Genomic DNA, 20,247 nt, shown 5'->3' with positions numbered 1-20,247 from the left:
TGGTGTTCTGTGTGGGGGAGAGGCTCCAACACAGTGATTTGATGTTGCTGACATCTCTTTCAAGTTGCTCTTTTTTTCTTTTTTTTAATTTTTTTAATCCTGTTCATTTGGGATCTCAGTTTTTCCCTCCCCTGCTTTCTGTCTAGTCCTGTTGCCTTGAGCTGGAGCCAGACAAGAGCACTTTGAGTCTGGTCCCATCTTGGGTATGTGGGAGTTCAAGATTTCAAATGCTGTAAAGTCGGGGGGGAAAATACATTACACTGTGTTGAGAAGGGGGAAGTCTCCCCTTGACTGTCAGTTTAAATTCCAGCACCATCTGAAGAAACTCATCACAGCACAAATGTGGGGTGGAAGGAGCAGATTTGAGTTCTGCTCCAGTTACTGCAGTCCAGAAATGCCTTCATGTATCAGGAGATTAAATATATGCACAGCACTGATGGTGACTATTTTTAGGTTAAGCTAAAAATACATGGTGATGTTTAAAAGGATTTTGAATGAATTTTGGAAATCCTTGTGTAAGCATTCTGTGTGCTCCTGAGACCTGCTTCACCTCCTAGCAGCTGATCCCTCAGCTCATAGCAGTGGTTGGAAGCAGTGGTTTTGTGGATGATGTTTGTGCATGTCTGAGGAGCCTGTCCAGGAAGTCACTGTGATCTGAGCTGTCAGTTCAGAGAATTGCTACACCCAAATCCCTGGTGGGCTCTGGTTTTCCTGGTAGCTGTTCTGTTAATGTGAGTTCACTGCAAGAAAAACCATAATGGGGAGGATTTTATTGTCTGCACAGTGAAACAACTTGGGTGTGCTGTGTCAGAGGGTGGTGGGGCACTGAACAGCTCCCCTGGGAATGGACACAGCTCATTGTGCCTCAGGCACAGGGTGGGATTGTTGGGGTGTCTGAGCAGGGCCAGGAGTTGGACTCTGATCCTTGTGGGTCCCTTCCAACTCAGGGTATTGTGAGTTATGAGTACATGGAGTAATACAGAGGTGAAATTGGGTGGAACCACATCTTCAGCGTGGTGGGTGCTCAGTGCACAGTCAGTGGGTGTCTCAGAAATCATGGTGAGAATTTGTGTCACCTGGATACTGCTGGAGGGATTCAAGTCCCAAATCCAGCTTGATGTGCTGTGGTGCAGGTGGGAGCCTTTTAATAAAAGAAGAAAACCTGAAAAGTTTGGAAAGTGTTTATCTGAGTGCTTTGCTGTTCAAACAGATCTGGTTTCCTGCTCTTGACTGTATTACAGGAAAGCTGATGGGCATGTTGGAGCCTGCTTTATAGGTAGCCTTATTCTTTGCCTATAAATAGGCACTGAAATCACTGAGGTAGTGTGGAATAGCTTCTTTCCATCTGTCTTCCTTGCTTTTTTATTATTGTTTATGTAGGGCAAGACCCCAGGGTGGCTTTGATCTTGTTACTTCACATTCTTGGCGGCCTGGTGCTATAAACATGAATAAACTTCTTATTCATGCCACTAGATGGAACTGGCCCATGCTTATGGATATTTGTTTAAACTTGAGCTCTGTATTGAGTATTGACAAAATGAATTGCTAGCTCTTGGTGGAAGCTTGGCTTTTACCCTCAAAGCAGGGCTTTATTAAGCTGCTTGGGGTTTTATTCAGTCTGTTTTGAAGTAGGAAGAATTGCCAGTTCTTTCCAGCCTTGGCTTTTTTTGTTGTTGCCTTGACTGTGCATTAAAGTTAATGCTATTTATTATATTCCTGTTTTTAAACCACCGAGTCTCTTGGTGATGTGTGTACAGTTTCTTGTATGATTGTTTTTTAATCCCAAATTTAATTTCAGATTATTCCCTGTACCTCTTTCTTGCTGCTGAAGCTCCTCTACAGGAACCAGAGTGGCCTGTAGAAAATATGACCTTAGTCTTGTGGCTTATCCATCATTCTTGGATCTGAACAGCTGGGGTTTAGCCAGCATTGGACAAAGCACCATTTGAGCTATTTGGGAGAATTTTATTTTTTTTTCTGTGGCTGTGCTGAGCATTTGCAGTGTCACCCCACTGTGAAGCAGCCAGCCCTAACACACCACGAGTCCCTGGAGGGGAGAAACATCCAACCACTCAGCTTTGCTTGGAGCAGATCTGAGCAGACACCTGTCCAGCCCCTGTCTGCACCACTTGGTGCTGCAAGGGCTGATTTGTGGCTCTCACAAATGTCCTTGTTCCTCCCCTGCCAGGCTCTGAGCAATCCTTTGCTGTGTTTGCTTGGCAGCCTTGGCCACGCTGAGCCTACCCGTGTTCCCATTTCTCCACCTTTTAAATGGCAAGGAGTGAATTGATTTTGTTTGCTGAAGGAGTCAGCTAAGGATGGAAAAGTGCTCTGCAGGGCTAGGTGATTGCTATTCACAAGTACCAGGGAGAACAGAACTGTAATAATGTGGATGTGACCTTTTGGAAAGGCCAGGATTTGCACCAGGTGCACTTACCCAGCTCCTGAGGAACAGCACTTTGATGCCATTCTGGCACATAAAGATTTATTTCTCCTTACAAGGCAGAAGATGAAGAATCTAGAGGAAACACCCCCAAAACCTTGCTGTTCAGGTGTTTTCAAAGCACCAGTGTGCCCATGATAATCTCAGAGCTGTTTACTGGAATTAGCAGGTGCTGCTGAGGTGTCAGGGCTCAAACACAGGGGTAGTTGCATATTTGTGGTAATGCTGGTTTAGAAGAGGCCTCTTGCTCTTCCCTCATCCAATTTCCCTCTCAGAATTGGACCCCCAGATCAGGGATCAGGTGAATGTGGCTGCTTGTGGGCAAGCCTTGAAATCTTTATGCTGGAAGTTCCCTCAGGCACTAAGCCCATACTGCTGGGCTTTTTAAAGTGCTAAACTATACATTTTAATTTTTAGTATTGTATCTTCTACATCTGAATTAATTTCTTCATTTTACTGTCCTAGTTGCAAATGGTGTTCCCTGCAGAGGAAGTTAAGTAGAATTACTGAGGGGGAATTTTTACTGTTCTTGTGTACTAGCAAACAGAATTTTATAGCAGACCCACCATTTTCTTCCAGCTTATGTATCAGTAAATATTTGATAGCACAGATTCCTCTGTGCTGCAATAAGGAGATGAATACTTGACAATAAAAAAAAAAGTATTTTTTCCTTCCAGTGATCAGATTGTGCCTGGAGTTCCTGTATGTGTTCAGCCTCTGTGATAGTGCGAATGGAGAGCTATGAGCTGACAGAGCATAAAATGGAAACCTCCTGTTTAGTTTGCAGTGATTCCTCTCGCCCCCTAATCCTGTTTGGGAGCCTCTGGCTAATTCATTGTGCCTCTCTGAGAACAGGTGGGGACAGCAAAGTTTAGTTCCAAAAAGCCCAGTCCCATGAAGGAACCTGATTCCTGTCATGCTCTCCTTTTGGTGTGAGAGCAGATGGTGTTTCCTGGAATTTGTACCAAACCCTTGCTGTAAATCAGGGAAATCTCTTCTTTAAAAGAGCAGATGGTGGTAAGGAAGTGTTCTCTGGAATGTTCCTGTGCTGGTTCACAGTGCAGGCACAAACCACACACTGGCACTGGTGTGCCTGGGGTGCAGCTTCCTTCTGACACACCAACAACGTGGGGGCTGTGCCAGTGAGCTTGGAGCATCTCTGGTGTTTCTGAAGTTGTGCCTCAGCTTGGCAGCACTCAGGGAATCCAGGCTGGGATGGTGGTGTCACTGTTGCTGTTCCCCTCAGGGCTGTGTGTGTGACTTCCCTGGCATTCAGTGTGGCAGGGATGGTTGTGGTGGCATTGTCTGGGGGGTGTGGGATGCAGGTGGATGTGGCACAGCTCAGACAAGGGGATTTTGCCCCTCTCACCAATTGATGGTGGCAGAAACACCACTGTGTGGGTTGGTGCATTGGATTTTGGTTGGAAACAATAGAAGATCCACATATTGGGAGAGTTTGAGTCCTGCTTGAATAGAACTGCATCTCTCCTCCTTTTCTGTGATTGCACAGCTCCTCCAGAGAGACTTCTCAGGCCTAATTGCACTCTTCAGTTGGAACACGAGATAGCAAACATCTCCTTTCAGGTCCTGAGATGGGGAAACAGAGAAATGGTCATGTAGAGACTGCTGGGAGAGCCAAAAAAACCCCTAGCAGCTAAATCTTGGAAAAATCCCCTTAGGGTGAATCTGAGTTTGCCTGACTCCCTCATGGTTTTGTTTTATCTTCCAGTTCCTCATGTGAGCCTGACTGCCATGCTGGGGCATTGACACTGTGGGGTGCAGCTGTTTAAAATGGCAGAGAGAGGTGGGAATGAAGAAGTGATTAACCTGAACAGCTTCAGCAATCACAGAGGGAAAGGTGAGTACTGATTTGTGCCTGTTTCCAAAACACTCTTGTGAAACTCCTGCTGAGCAGCAGGATTCACAGACACTGCACTTGCAGGGAGCTGCTGGAGGTCTGTTCTGTCATATCACACACTGCTCTGTTACACTGACTTAGCCACCTACAGAAACTCTTTCATGTTATGCAGGCATGCAAAATATTTGGCTCTTGTCTTTCTCGTGTTGTACTGCCTCAAGGGAGATTGCTGACTCCTTGGGAACACTGTGTAGAGGTGTTTCAGCAGATCCAAAGAGGATTCATCCTTCTGAGAACCCCATAGGAGACAGGCTGACCCTAAATTCCTGCCCTCACAGGGCTGTGTGCATTGGCACCCGTTCCCTCAAGAGTGGAATTCACAATGAGGCTTTCTCTGTATGCCTGAGAGGTGATAAATGAACACTCATGCTAAAAAATAAACCAAAATGAGTCAGATTTTCTGTACTGCACAGAGAACATACAACTGTGCTTTCCCTAAACTCTCTATTTCTGCCTTGAATATCTCTCCTGCATTCCAGCAGCTGTTGAGTAGCATCTGTATTCCATTCTTGACAAACCTTGAGGCACAAGTTTCTCATCTAACAGCAGGATACCTTCTGCACCCACAGCCTTATCTCAGCCCTGCATAAGGTACTGTGCAAAGTCTCACTCTTTCAGAAGAGACTGAGTTGCACAAAGACCCTTATCTCTCTGCTAGAATGCACTGCACTTCAACAAAGAAAATGCAACATCCCTGAGATATTGGAAGTTCAGGATTTCTCTATAGAAGTATTCCCTACATGCCTTGATTGTAATAACTTTTGCAGCAGCTTGACTTGTGCTGGAGTTTGGGGTAGAAGATTCCTTGTGAGTGTCAGTGGCTGTCCCTGCAGTGCTGTTGTGATGAGCTGAAGCTGTGCAGGTGTTTTGCTGGAGGCTGAGGGACACAGGAGTGGATGTAACAATGCCTTGCAGAGGAATTGGTGACCTCTGAATGATTCTTCCTGCAGTGCAAATGGGAAAATTGCTTTCTCAGATGTTTCAGGACTACAGGTGCCCTGTAATTCCAGTTATTTACCTTGAGCCAACTGCTAACTTTAACTTTACTCACTGTTCTGCAGACTGGATAAACCACAGAGAGGAAAGTCTTATCACAATATCAGATTCCTCAGATGAAGAATTGCCTTTGTTGCTGGAACTGCCAGAAAAGCAGCAGACTGAGGAAGATGATGATGATATAGTCATCTTAGCAGAGGTAATTTTTCATTGTTGTAGCTGCTGTGCTCTATTCATGGCCTGTATAGCCAAGTCTTGTGCAAATTCCTGATGCATTCCTCTGAGTCCTGCCTGGTTATAGCAATCTACTTAGGATGTCTGAAATAACAGTGAAATGATGGCATTTTGCTGCCTTAATTTAGTCATAGAAGGGGAGAGCCAGACTGTGGAACTGCATTGTGTAGTTCAAATTCTACTTGATGAAGATTGTAGCTCCCATAAAGTTGTCTGTGTGAATCCAGCAAGGTGGAGTGCTTTGCAAGAGGACTTGGTCTTCCACTGAAGATATTTTCAAACCATGCCTTGTTTATCTATGTACTTTGTATGCTTTATATTCCTCTGCTATTTGCATTCATGTTGGGCTGTTTCAGGCACTGATAGTTTTGCAGCATTTCATGTCTATTTTGTATTAAGAATATATTCCACTTTCCTGTTAAATTAACCAGAAGCTCTGAGAAAATGGGTTGCAAAGCTGACCTTTCTGCTTCTTAGTTGAAAACAGCAGCAGAGAACACTCAGGCTCTGTTGGCATACAGCAGCCTGTCTGCCAGAGGCAAGAACAAGGCCAGAGATTAATGTTTGGAGCTTTGGTTCCTGCCTGTTTAAATAAATTGGTGAGAACACAAATATGTCATTAGTTATTTCTTCCCTCTCAGATTATTTTACTGGAAGGAAAGTGGGTACTGAGGTGAGCTTGGGAAATTATTCCATTTTGGAAGTCCTGTGCATCCCCAGTTCTGCCAAAGGTTCTTGTAGCACCTGGGGACAGGCTGATGAGACAGATATGTGGGTTGCAGTTCTGTGCTTTATTAAGCATCTTGCTGAACAGACTGTTTATCAGTTTCCCAACAGAAATTGTTTTAGATGCAGAAGTATCTGGAGCAAGGATTGCAGACAAGAATTCCTACTTTCTCTTGTTGGTGTCCTTTTCAGACCCCAAAGCTTCAGCAGCCGCTGCGTCCCAATGTCATCAGACCTGCTGCTCCGTGGCAGGGGGCAGACCCTGTGGGAGAAGCAGGATCCAAAAATGCTGTGGGACCTTTGAGCACAGAGCTGCAGGAAGAGCAGCATGCAGCTGTGCCCTGTCAGGGAGATGGGAATAACCTCGTGGGGAAGAGCAAAGCTGGACCAAGCAGGGCTGAGAGTGTGGACACTGCCCTGCAGCAGCCTGGACCGTCTGAGCTGAATGGCCCCAGCTCTGAACTTCCAGGGCACCAGGAGCCTGGCCCAAGTTTGTTGCCAGTGATCAAGATGAATCCACAGCCTGCTGCTAACACAGAAACCATTAACCTGGAGAATGCAGCCCTTCCACCTCACCAGGGGGACAGGATGGAAGCTCAGGAACGGCAAGGAAAGAACTTGGTGCCAGAGCAGAAACTTGAAGGAATAGCTGCTAGAACTACCACAGAGCAGGAGGAGATCCAGAGCAGGCAGCTGGAACCCAGGCACTTCCCACCACCAGAAGATGAGCCACGGGCTGTAGTGAATGGTTTTGCTCCTCAGCAAGGGCAGCCAGAGGCAGACCCAGGATCTTTGAGGGCATATGGAGAGAAGGCTCCAGGGCCGGCCTTCCCCCGGCCGGAGCCGCAGCAGGACGGGATTCCCGGCCCTGCCTCCCCGCAGCCGGCTCATCCCCCCGAGGAACCGGCTCAGGCAGCAGGGAGGGACAACGAGCAGCCAGGGCCCGCCTTCCCCGCGCAGGGCTCGCACGAACTTGGCTCCGGGGACGTGCCAGAGCAGGGAGCTGCTGGGCAGGAGCAGGACCTCACTGCGCTGCTCATCAGAGAGACAGTAAGTATTCCCAGGGCTCCTCTGCCTCCTTGTGCCTGATGTTTTCAGACAGGCTTTTCAAGGTGTGTAGAGTCTCACGTGCTCAGAACACACAGCTGCAAATCCTCTTTGCTTTGGCTGAGATTCAGCCATGCACCAGGTGAGGAGCATGTGATGAACTGTCTTGAAAAACTTTCATTTAATGTGAAATAATCTGTGTCCGTTCCCTGAAAGGTCCTCTTGGATCTGCTGGTCTGATTTTGTCTGGTTGGTTCCTAACCCAACACTGTAGAGCTGGTTTAGGATTGGATATAAAGCTAAATGTGCAAATCTGGGACACTAAACAATGGCAGAGGGATACAGGATGCAGTGGAGAAGCTTTGGAGACACATGGCTGAGAGTCAGGACTGCTTTCAGTGCCTCTCCTGCAGGAGTTTGGTCCCTGCTGTGTTAATGCCACCATGGTGACCAGGGGTAAGGGCTGCCCTTGCAGTGTGGATTTCCAAGGAGCAGCTGGACAAGCACCACGAGGACTTGTGTCTGTAAACTCCACGTGCTCCATGTGTGAAGTCTAGCATGAGGGACACTGGAATGACAGCAGCCACCAAGGACACTCCTTATCCTTGGGTATATTCAGCAGCTTGGGCACTCAGTGTATAGGTGATAAACAAAGCTAAATAAAAATGTGGTGATTCATGTGTGTAATGTTTGCACACCCCTCCCCTTGATTGCTGGGGAGGAAGGCTTTCTCTTAATGGCTCATTGAGTATTTTTTTCTTGCAAACAGGCCTATTCTTATGTGTCTGTATCTTCCGCTACCTCATGCTCTCCAAGTCTTCTCTACACATCCCATATCTAATTCTACTTGAGAAAACGAGTTGAGGGAAATTTTTTAAGTAGCAGTCCAACAAAATTCAGTTTTTCCAAGTAAAACCCCATTGATCAGTGCCTTTGAGATGGGTTAGAGGCTGTTCTTGCATTGTCAGGGGTGCTTGACAGCCCTGACCAGTCCAGTCTTGCAAAGTAAAATACCACATTGTTGCCACACCTGTACAAAAACCCCAGAGAGAGCAGCAAACACTGGGAGAGCCTTCACAGAAATGCCATTAAAGGTTTGTTGTCTGTTCTGCTCTCATTGCTGGTGTGTCTGGGTTCACTGGGTGGGTGTATCTGTTGTTAGCTTAGTTCCTTTTGCTTTGGAATGTTGTATTTCAGCACATAATTTGGAGCTCCTCGATGGTCATGCTGAAGGTAAATATTCTCTTTCCTTGTGTTGTAGCTCATTTCTTCTGAGCCTGAATCTCTCATTAGGCCAGGTGCTGTTGGCTTTTCACATCCCTGCCCTGACTCTTCATTGATGAAGAGCTGTTAGCACCCATCCTGTGGAGCAAGGCTGGATGGCTCTCAATGATCTCTTGACCATTTTGCCCCGAGTCTGAGGATTGTTGGTTAATTATGTGTAAATCCTTGTCCTGGGTGCTACATCTGTTACACACCTTCTCTAACACCTACATAACCTTTAGCTTTTCCTACTATAGGAAGCAAGATTCCCAGATGTGAAGAAGGAATATATTGAAGAATTAATCCTTCTCAAGAACTGCTATGACTTAAATGTGTAAGTATAAGAACCACAGTGTATCATAACTGGAACACTTTGCCATGTCCCCACCTGCCAGGGATGCTGAAACCAGGGGCCTTCAGCACTGCCTAGATGGTGCCAAAGAGCACAGATTATTTTTTTGTACTTCTAATAGAGCTGTTTTTAAGTCCTTTCTAGTTCTGTTGTGCTGTAGCTTCTCTGCTTTTAAGATAATTTACTTATTTAAAGATACTACATATAATTTTGTCTTGCCTATTACTAGGGCTCTTGAAAAGAGGGTTAGGGTTCAGGTGTTAAGGTGACTGCTATAAAACATAGTATGGAGATGGGCTGGTGAGTTTTGAGGTGGAGGAAATAGTTTCCTTCTTCATTTCACTGATTTTTGGACTTTTCCAGGTGAAGCTGACACTGGAGTCCATTATTTAGTGTCACAGTGTTGGCTTTTATCCCTTTTACTTGCTCAAGTAGCAGTGGTGCTGTTTGAATTCTCTCACATCGCTTTTTGGGAGTAGAATAGAGCAAACACATTTAAGGGCTGGTAGGATTGGCTCTAGAGATCTGATGAGGGACTGATTTTGGTCAAACAGCAGAAACATGAGCAAGAAAATGGAATTAAAAGAGAGGAAAACTAATGTGAGGACTTGCTTTCCAAGCTGCATTAACACCTCGGGAATACCTTAATGTTCATCATGCTGGAGATTTCTGGGAGTCATGTTAGAATCAAAAGTTGTTAGAAAAGAGTGATTAACCTTGGTGCTGAGTTGCATCATCTCCCTGCCCTTGTGGGCAGAGCTGAGGAGAGAAGGATTGCGTGTGCTGGCACCGAGGGGAGATGGTTTGAAGTAAATCACTTGTGACTGCTGTCTGATGCTTGGTGGCCTCTCTTTCTCTCTCTGCAACTGTCTCTGTTATCTCCAGCGTGTCCAGACTGGTTACTGTGTGCTCCAAGAATGAGGAATAGGTGTTGCTTGCCAGAGTATTCATTTGTATAAATCCAATGCCCTTTCCAGCTAACCAAGGCACTAATTAAGCAGCATTTAAGTATGTGAGGCTTAGATTTAGTCATTGGGCCTTAAATAAATTAACTGGTGAGGAATTAAGGATGATCCCATCCATTGGGCATAGATTTCCTGTTCTGCTTTGCCTGTGCTGTGAAGTTGTGTGTCCCAAGTAGGACTTCTTGGTTAGAAAGTCAGCAGACTAGAACTTCTTTCTGGTCTTTGAAAAGTGCTTTCCCTGCAGTGGTGGAGCAGCTTTGGGGTGCCCACACTATGGACTGGAGTGGATAGTTGTGGTGGGAATGTAGAAGACAAAGCAGAGCCATTCCTTGGGGCAGTTGGGCTGTTCAAGTTGTGCATCTCCTTCCAGATTGTGTGAAAAAAACCTTTGTGTCCTGGGGGGGATTTAGCGAAGCCTGATGGAATTAAAGCCCACTATTGGCTTCTGTCGGTCTTAATGTGCTCCTTCCCTTTTTTGCTCCTGAAATCTCTTCTCTGCCATTGTGTGCCACAGACCCAGTGAGATGAAAAGGTGCTTCCAGGCTTCCCTGTAGGCCAGCTACAGTGTCTGCTCAGCGGTGCGTTACCCACTTACTGGATGATAAAGATTTCTTCTCCATATTTTTATTCCTTTAACCAAACCATCTTTTGAGTTGTCACTGCAGCTTTTGTGTGAGAACAAATGGGTCAAAGCACTGGTCAGCCTCGCTGGCAGGGTCTTTTTGATCTCCATGGTGTGTCAAGCTGAATCAGGCTTGAAATATAATAACTAAGGGTGAGTGGTTTTGGGCAGGGGTGAGGCTTTTAACCAGCTCTGTGTCCTGTGGTGCAGATATTAATGAACAGTGCTGTGAGTGTGGGTGTGCTGTGCACCAGGACCCACTTAACTAATTGTCACACGCTGGAGGTCAGCATCCCCCAAAATCCTCAGCGTTGAAATGGCAACGTGCAGGAGAGTTCAAATGTACCCTGGCTGAAACCCTCTCGTTAGAGGCACGATCTGAGCTCCTTGAAGTTTCTGTTTTGTTGGATTAAAACAGTTACCTTTTACCAAAGGGATGGTGGGAGCTGGAAGCTATTAAATGCTCGATGCCAAGATATTTGTTGTTTTCCCCAAAATGATCTTCTTAAAACTTTCAACTGATGTGAAAGATAAGATGGGGGAGCCCCTCTTAGCAGGGTATCATCTATTCAGCTTTTGTGTGCAGGAGCATTCACACTCAGTCAAAAGCTTCTGGCTCAATATGTCAATACCTGATTAAACAAAAAGAAATGCCCCTGCTTTGAATGTGAAAGCAGAGCTAAAGTAATCGTGCCTTGATAGTGGGTTAATGCTTCGAGCCAGTTCAGATTTCTTAATTAGGGACTGATTTCTGACATCAGGAATGTAAATTAGCTGCAATTATGTCTTTGCTGCAGCCTAGCACCTTCTCATTCCAATAGTTTTACAAATGTTAATTGCTTGTCCTGGCTCTTTTCAGAAGGATCTTATTCTGCAGCTGGGGAAACTGAGGAACAGGTTGTGTTACCCAGCACAGCTGCTGGGTGAGGATTGAGAGAAAGCTGTGGGAGCCTGATTCAGGCTGCCCTTTCAGAAGGTTTCCGGAGTGTTTGTGCCTCTCCACCAATGGGGCATTTGAAAACCCCTTGCTGAGTCTTTTCTAAGCTCAGTTAAACTGCACTTACCTGACAGTTGTGGCTGTTTGTGGTAGGACCTCAGATATGCTGCATTTACAGGCAATTTTTCAGCAATTTTAGTGGTTATTTTCTAAGTGCTGTTCTCACCAGACCAGTTTCTAGTGGAATTTGGATAATGCTGGTGTGATTGCAAGCTTTGTTACAATGAAACCTGTATTCAGAGTTTGTGTTCCATGCAGGCACACATCTCAAACATGATTTTCTCTGCTTTAGTCATGGAATCACAGAATAGTTTGGGTTGGAAAGGCTATTAAAGATCACCTAGTTCCAGCCCTCTGCCGTGGTCAGGGACACCTTCCAGGCTGCTCTGGCAGCTTTAATGAGAGGTAGACTGAGAATGGAGGCTTTGATTCAAGTCTGAATCTGTTATTAGTTTGTTAAGGAAGACATGACCCTTTCATGGCTTTTGTAGGGATTTTTGTGCTGGTTTTTTCCATGAATGATTAGCAGCTCATCCATACAAGTTTCATGTATGTAAATTTAATTGTTGAAAGACAAACCCATTTGTTTTTCCTTCTGCAGTCACACAGCTGATTATTTTTCACTTAATTCTGTCATTTCCTTGCAGTTTGCTCTAGTCCAGGACCACCCTTGGTCCTTACAGGCCAGGCTTTGACTGTGACCTCATAATTATACCATACTAAAAATTGGACAAATGAGAAATGAACCTGAGCTCCCCAACTCTAAAATAACTATATTTATCTTTTCAGACTTTGTAACTTTCTTCTGGAAAATCCAGATTACCCAAAGAAGGAAGGCAGAGTGGTTTTAAACCCCAGCAGCAGCCTGCTTGCCAGCCAAGATGAGACAAAGGCAAGTGAGAGTATCCACATCTCCTGCTGCCTCTGGGCAGTCTGTTCAGCCTGAGTGGACCTTGGGATGTCTGCTTTGATTAGTGTGTGTTTGCAGAGTGCTTGACTGAGCCTGCCTTTCACAGGAGGCCTCTGGGTGTGTGTAAGGCTGCGTTAAATAGCAATAATTAGTTGCTTGCAAGATGACTTCCAAGCCTTTCCTGTCTGGCTGTGCCAGAGCTGCACAGTGTCAGCTCCTTTGCCTCCAGCGAGCCCCTCTGCCCTGCCTGCCTGTCACTGCCCCATCTCAAGTGTTCATTTTGATAACTAAGACAAGAATTCCACAATCATTCTGTCACATGAAGTAACCTTGGCCCTCGGGCCTCTCTTGTGAGGCCTTTAGGCATTGCCTTGCAGCCTCCTAACTGCAAATCTTCCTACAGATGCTTGGCTTTATTTGTTTTAAAATATCCATTTAACAAAAAAAAAAATCTCTGAGCTGCTTTGAGGATGTTAAAATAGCTTTGTGGCCTGAGAGAGCTGTTGAATACTTCTTTCTACTATTGGAAGCATCTCTCTACCTTGATGTAATAAAGTTGTTCACTCTTCATAGTAACCTAAATATTTTCTCCTTGCTGTCTCAGGCAGCCACACACCATGGTTTTAAACTACATTTTACCTGGGCCAGTAGGCTTTGCACCCACACTGTACTAAGGTGCTCAGGGTTGGGTGCCACATACCTGAATTTTGGGTGGTCTTGAAGAATGACATGATCACTGAGAGCCATCTGTGTGTATTTATAGCAGCCTTTTAATATTTTTCATTTTCTCCTCAGGTGCCTAAAGTGGACTACTTTGACTTTTCCAAACTTGCCCCCCTTGACCAGCGGTGCTTTATTCAGGCAGCTGATCTCCTCATGGCAGATTTCAAAATGCTGAGCAGCCAGGACATCAAGTGGGCACTGCACGAGCTCAAGGGACACTATGCAATCACACGAAAGGTGCTCCAGCTCAAATCTGTTTTCTTTACTTTTCTTTCTTTCTATTCATGGCTTATCTCCCACATCTGCAGAGAGCACTGTGATAACTTTGGCCTTACTGTACCAGCTGCTGTGTGGTTATGGGTTTTATAATTATCTTCCTTTCCTTTTGAGAAGTTTTAATCCATTTAAGTAGAAATTTTCAAAATGTATTGGCCAGACAGAATCCTGCAGGAAGTTTTTACTTTCCCTAATAGGAGAGCTGGGGAAACACGAGCTGGCTCATGGTGACTGATGCATTAAACTGGGAAATGTTCCTGTATGTCTCCACTGAAGTGCAGTGTAATTGCCAATAAACCCCTGACATTTAGTTAAATCTTAAAACATTTAACTGTTGCTGCTGGTTAACTGACTGCATGGAATTAAGCAGTCTGAGTATCACTGTCCTGTTTTGTCTTATTATGACTTGTGGCATGAGTCCTGTGCTCCTTATAAAAGAGTTTGACTGTCATGGAGATGCAAAGACACTTGTTTGAAGTATCAGCAAACTGGATGTCAGTGTGGGTTCAGGTTTTTAACTTAGGTCTGCTCCTCTGCTATGCCATTGCTTGAGCTTTTTTCTCTATGTTCCAGGACTTAGCTAAAACAAAACTTCTTGTCTGTTCACTTGATTGATTGAGCACTGAGTATTTGAAGTTCAGCTTTTTAAACAATAAGCCAAACCCAGCAATAAAAAAAGAAGCCAAACCAGCTCTGTGTAATACAGCTGGTGCCCACTTTGGTATTCACAGCTGAGCTGTTATGGGGTATCATGCTTTGTTTTTATGGAATAATTACTTTGAGTGCATAAAGCAACAAGGTGAGCAGAGGAAAGGTGTGTATTTGCCTCCCTTTGGAGTGTTTGGCTTTCCAGTTTTGGATCATGTTTGTACTGTGCTTCAGCTTGAATTAAGTGCTCCTGCTTTCTCCCAGGCACAGGATTTAAACCTGTATGTTGTTTTCTAGGCCTTTTCAGATGCCATCAAAAAGTGGCAGGAGCTGTCTCCCGAAACCAGCGGGAAACGAAAAAGGAGGAAAGAAATGAATCAATATTCATACATAGACTTCAAATTTGAGCAAGGTAAATGCCAAGCTCTGTGTATTGTGCTCTCTGCATTGTTATTGTAAGCAGAACTGGCTTGCAGCAGAAAGCAACTCTTGAAAGGGGATGTGGTCCCAAAAGAGTTTCTGTCACTGCTATCGGTTTTGGAGATGCTCTTCATTAGCACCTCTGCTTGGTAAGGTGCTGTGTGAGCTGCTGAAAGTCTGCAGCTCGTGGCGGATGGAGGAAGAAGGATTTCAGCTTTGTTCTGTCTGTTCCATCCCTTTTTATCGAACCTTTAACTCTGCTTCAGGGGATGTGAAAATTGAGAAGCGCATGTTCTTCCTGGAGAACAAGAGACGGCACTGGAGGTCCTATGACAAGCTCTCCCTTCTCCCACCAGTGCTGCTGGAGCAGGAATTCTATGAGCAGAAAGTGAAAGAGATGGCAGAGGTGAGTGATAGGAGCTGCTTTGATCATGTACAAATCTTCAACAACTGTCAGAGTTTTGGCCCTAAAGGTGAAAAATCTGTCTCTTACAAAAATTCAAGCACTGAACCAAATATTGAATAACTCTGTTTTTCTATTCCCTACCTGTTAACACATATGTCTCTTCCCAAGTAACTCAATTTTAAAGGAAAGAAGCCAAGCACAGAATTTCATATTTACTTAAATATGCAGCTGCTGCTTGTGCAAACACCATTCTGGAGGGGGTTTATTGCTATGAAGTGGTGAAAACTTTCCTAATTAACTCCTTCCTCTAATTGGTAGCAGCTTCTCTGCTGCTTTAGGGCTTGTAATTGCAGCTCAGTGTTGGTGGTGAGTAATGGCCAGGCCCCAGGCAGTGTCCACTCACTCTGTCAGTCCTGTGGCTCCAGAATGGTTTGTCCTGTGCTGAGAACTGGGTGTTTTGAAGCAGAACCTGCAACACCCACTGCTGTGTTGTCTTCCTCTCCTAGGCTGAGGAAAGACTGAACTCACAGCTCTGCACTCACAGTCCTTTCTGATGTAGCTCCCTAAAGATCCTTGTCTCTTAGGCAGATGGATGAGGTCTCCTTTGAAACAAAAAAACTCGTGTTCTCTGGAGGGGCCCATTGGGTGAGATCATCTCTGCCCATGGAAACCTGAACCAGCAGCCCTCCACAACACAGAATTTTGTTCTTTGTTCTTGCTGCCTTTGCTTCTCCCATCTGTTTTGGCTGAATCATAAATAGCTTAATGGATTGGAGGGATGGGCTGAGTGATGTTACAAGCAGACAGCAAGCCTTTTATGGTGGTTTGTGAGTCCTGAGATAATGTGAATGAGTGGTGAGTTTGGAAAATTGCTTTGTCTATGCTGTAAATAGATGCACATGTCTCTTGCAGCATGCAGACTTCCTCCTGGCTCTGCAGATGAATGAGGAGCAGTATCAGAAGGTCAGTATCTCTAATGTTGAGTTCAGCTTATGCACAGACACTGTTTTGCACTTCCTTCACAGATTCTTTTAGCTCTGGAATGGAGCTTTTCTGAAGCTGAATTTCACTGTGCTGCTTTTGCTGAGCTGGCAAAACCTGTAATGTGTGTTGGCTGGCTTTTAGGAAAGGTAGACAGGAGCTGAGGCCAGCAAGACAGTATTGATGCATGTAATGATCTGTAGTAATTCAGCTTGTATCTTCACTGCTCAGAACAAACATTGCAATAGAATAGCATCAGGTTTGCTCTTGTTCTTGCCATTATGGCTGTATAAAACAGATACACTGTTGGAGTTTGGCCAGTGGGAAGGCCTTCCTTGTTTGCAAAAAGAATTCTTTAAAAACCTGAAAATCAGCTCTTCTGCTTCAGAGAAAACGCAGAGAACAGTTCAGCAGCTGTGCATTACATTTTGGTTTCAATGCTCATTTCCTTTTCAAACTTTGGAAAAGTGGGCTATACTTACTTTTTAGCACTGGCAAACTTCTCCACCCCCACAGTTAAGAGGCCAAGACAGGGTCTGCCCAGACAGATGGTAAATGTTCCTTTAGAGGATAACAGATCTGAATCTTGGTTTTCCCCAGGAGAGTGGTGTGTACCCTCAAGCTGCTTCCCTGTGCCTGCAGCTTCCCAAACCCAAGATGCTGCTCTGCCTGTGAGCTAAAAATTATTGATCCCTGCATGTTCTGTAGCTTTTGGAACCTGTCAAGCAGGACATGTAGATAGAAAGTGACTTAAAACTGAGTCTCTGGTTGCACTTAGGGAATCTGGACCACCAAGTATGGTATCAATGGGATGCTGTGTATCTGTAGCTGTTTAGGATTAATGCTGGCAGTGGTTTCTGGCTGTAGTTGTGTGTGTGTGTTGTTATAGCTGTTGATGTTTTGATGCTGGTTCCTCTGGTGGCTGCAGGATGGGCAGATGATCGAGTGCCGCTGCTGCTACGGGGAGTTTGCCTTTGAAGAGTTGACTCAGTGTGCAGATGGTCACTTGTTCTGCAAGGAGTGCCTAATTAAATATGCTCAGGAGGCAGTTTTTGGCTCTGGGAAGGTAAGGATTTCACAACTGGAGGAGGGGGAAATGGGTCATTGCTGTTGGGAGATGACATTGCTGTTTGTGTAGTGCAGTTGATTAAAACAGATGTAACTGCACTTCCCAGGAAATATTTGAATGGAATTGTGTCCTGAAATCTGAGTCAGTCTCGCCATCGAGAGGAGCCAACAGCTTCAAAGATCACAATCTGATCTTTGCACAGGATTTCAGGGTTACTAACCTCCAGTTTTTTTCTCTATGCTTAGCAATTTGATTACTAGGAAAACTTTCTCCAGCGTTCATAGTAAAACAATAACTCGTTTGGCTTTTATTTTCTAGTAAATAAACCAGTGATATCTGCACAGAGAACACTTATCTCTGACTTGGCCTGTCTCCTTCTACCTAAGAGTGTTTGTCCTTCATAATATCACTGTCATCCCAACTTAATTGGGGGTTTGGTTCCTCTATGGTACTACTAACCTCCTTAGTCTCTGATTTAGCTAGCAATTATCCTGGTACTTAGCTGAGCTATAAACAAGTCATTAACCTGATCTGAAGTGTATCTGCTCCTTTGCCTCAGGATATGATGCTCAAATTGTGGGATGCTGTTGTACTCTGGGATCCATTTCATGTAAATGTATAAACTGGCAGCTGTACTTTATGTGACTATTGAAAAGAGCCAGCATGCAAGCACTGGTTCTCAGCAAAAACTGAACAATAACAACGGGCTGATATGTGGTCCCAGTGGACTTGGAGTGAATTGTGATCCCAGCTGGCAACAGCATCTTCCTACCCAGGGTTTGTTTGAGGCCTGATTTGTTTGATTAGTCTTGTTCTTTCCACAATGCACCCATTATCTGGCAGTCAACTTAGGTAGATTAAGATGAGATATTGGGGAAAAAACTTTGTTTTGGAGCACTGGCACAGGTTACTCAGAGAAATTGTGGATGTCCCATCTCTTGAAGTGTTCAAGTCCAAGTTGGGCAGGGCTTACTCCAAGTTGGGGTAGTGGAAGCTTTCCCTGGATGATTTTTCAAGTCCCAAAACCCAAATCATTCTGAGATCTGCTGACTTTAGCTCTTACTCTGGCTGAGCAAGGCTCTGCACTGATTTGCTTGGAAATATTCTTGATCCTGAGTTGCTTTTTATTAATGTCATACTCAACCTGAGGTGGTTTTTTTTCCAACCCCAGTCAGAGCTCAGCTGCATGGAAGGCAGTTGCACGTGTTCCTTCCCCACCAGTGAGCTGGAGAAAGTGCTTCCAGAGAACATCCTCTGCAAATACTACGAGAGGAAGGCTGAGGAGGAGGTGGCTGCTGCCTGTGCAGATGAGCTTGTCAGGTGAGTGTCCCACAGAGAATGCTGCTCTTACTGCTGTGGAAAATTGTTCCCTGAAACCCCACATTTGTGCTGACTCTGAGATAGGTGGCTTTTAAAGAGCTGGATTATAAATTCAAACTTCTGCCTTCCCAGGTCTGTTTTTATTCTGCCTTTGACTAGGAGCAGATTAAAATTCAATAGACTTGTCTCCCCCAAGACTTGCTTGCCAGCTCTATGCTGATCCACTAAATTACATGGTCAAAAGCAGTGCTGAGCATATAATATTTTGATTGCAAACGGGGAAGTGATTGAAGAAATATGAGCAAAAAGGCAACAGTCAGCACATCCTGGCAACAGGCATTGGGTTGGCAGCCTTAGCAACTTCCACACAGCTATTTGACTAAATCAGCTTTCAGCAAAGCTATGTGTGGCACTCTGCATTAATGGCATCTTGTTTTGGGCTTCAGGTGTCCCTTCTGTAACTTCCCAGCTCTGCTGGACAGCGACGTGAAGCGGTTCAGCTGCCCCAATCCCCGCTGCAGAAAGGTAACTGGGGCTTGTTCACATCTGCTCTCTTCTGGAGTGTTGGGCAGGAGAGCTGGGAATACAACTCACCCTTCCTAGTAGCAGGATCTCATGTGGCTGCACAGGGCAGCAAAGTGTTTGCTGGATCCTGCTGATCTTCTATAGAATTGGGTGCCTGGACAGGTGAAATTCAGGAGAGAGGAGTCCTTGTCTTTTCTTGGAAGATGTTGGCTACAAAAGCCTACAGGTGCCAGACATTGTTGTCTTACATATACTGAAATGTTCTGGTTGAACATGGAACTGGGTGTTTGTAAGTCAAAACCAAATTCTTGTATCTAATAAAACTCTTGGAGAATGGGCTGGAGCAGCCTTACATGCTATGTTTGAGGGAATTGGTATCTGCATTTTTTTATGGGGTAGCTTGAATACAGATTCAGCTGGAAGTGACAAGAAAACTTGTTTGAAGAGCTGGCTGAAATGTCAGCCATTCAAGGCAGAACTTTGTGCTCTCCCCAGTTGCTAATGGCCATAACAGGAGAATCATCAAATGTGGGGATGGAATGGGGAAAACTTGCTGCTTCTGCACCACCAGTTCTGGGGAAAAATAAAAGCACAGAAATTATTTCCCAGGACCCTGCTTACACCTGGTGCCAGGAAGGCAGGGCAGGATCAGTGCTTTGCTTAGTACAGAGCTGCAAGGCCTCCTGCATCACTGTAGCCACAACAGTGAATTCTCATGAGATCTGAGATTCCTGCTGCTCACTGAAATTCCTCCTGAGGGCATTAACCTTACCCTTGTAGCTGCCAGAGGTTTGGGTTCTCTCATTGATGTAGGGTCACCTTTTGCCTGTATTGAGAAGTTAATAGAAGGTTAAATTCTGTTGTCTGGAGAAGTTGAAGTTGCCAGCACTGAGCTCTGCAGTCTCACTGAACTTTGTAGTGTGAAAATTGAACTTATTTGGGGGAGAAAGCTGCTTATGAAATATGCACAATTTTGTTTTAGATCCTGATCTCCAGATAGGTTTTGTTAACATCTACCCTTCTCAATGGGGAAGGGAATATAATGTTAATTATTGTCCCAGTGTTGGAGCAAGGAGGCTTGCTAGCACTAGGTGGCAATGTTGATTCACATTTAAATCTCAGTTTTTTCTAACTGTTTTTGCAAAAGCCGAGTTGTTTTCAAAATGTACATATGTCAGCACTGCAGAACAGAATTTGGACTTGAAAAACATGAACTCTTCAATGGGCAGAATGAATTGAAGTTGCTTTTTGCTTAAAATGTGTAATGCAGCAGAGTAACTGTGATAAGACGGATCAGTGCTGAAGTGTTCCTTTCCTACTGCTTCATTTCCTTCCTAGTGTACTGCCTGTTCCCCCCCTCCCTGGGGTTACAGCATTCCAGTGGGCTGGATTTCTGGTTTCCTGGA

At 44.9% G+C, this 20,247-nt stretch overlaps 1 protein-coding gene across 5 annotated transcripts in view; it reads left to right on the top strand.

The window, feature by feature from the left end:
* RNF216 (ring finger protein 216) overlaps nucleotides 1-20,247 on the top strand; it is a 74,179-nt gene that overhangs the window by 10,119 nt on the left and 43,813 nt on the right. For all 5 annotated transcript variants that reach the window (XM_033074357.1, XM_033074355.1, XM_033074359.1 and 2 more), the window contains 12 exons: nucleotides 4,173-4,301; nucleotides 5,423-5,556; nucleotides 6,510-7,367; nucleotides 8,885-8,961; nucleotides 12,353-12,455; nucleotides 13,269-13,433; nucleotides 14,418-14,532; nucleotides 14,807-14,946; nucleotides 15,859-15,909; nucleotides 16,856-16,993; nucleotides 18,168-18,316; nucleotides 18,763-18,841. In XM_033074357.1, the coding sequence (XP_032930248.1) occupies nucleotides 4,235-4,301; nucleotides 5,423-5,556; nucleotides 6,510-7,367; nucleotides 8,885-8,961; nucleotides 12,353-12,455; nucleotides 13,269-13,433; nucleotides 14,418-14,532; nucleotides 14,807-14,946; nucleotides 15,859-15,909; nucleotides 16,856-16,993; nucleotides 18,168-18,316; nucleotides 18,763-18,841 (2,076 nt within the window). In that variant the 5' untranslated portion in view covers nucleotides 4,173-4,234. The remainder of the gene's footprint in view (nucleotides 1-4,172; nucleotides 4,302-5,422; nucleotides 5,557-6,509; nucleotides 7,368-8,884; nucleotides 8,962-12,352; nucleotides 12,456-13,268; nucleotides 13,434-14,417; nucleotides 14,533-14,806; nucleotides 14,947-15,858; nucleotides 15,910-16,855; nucleotides 16,994-18,167; nucleotides 18,317-18,762; nucleotides 18,842-20,247) is intronic.

This window comes from Catharus ustulatus, chromosome 16 (genome assembly GCF_009819885.2).
Source record: "Catharus ustulatus isolate bCatUst1 chromosome 16, bCatUst1.pri.v2, whole genome shotgun sequence".
NCBI classification, from domain to species: Eukaryota; Metazoa; Chordata; class Aves; order Passeriformes; family Turdidae; genus Catharus; species Catharus ustulatus.
This window is presented reverse-complemented; position numbering and strand designations above follow the sequence as displayed.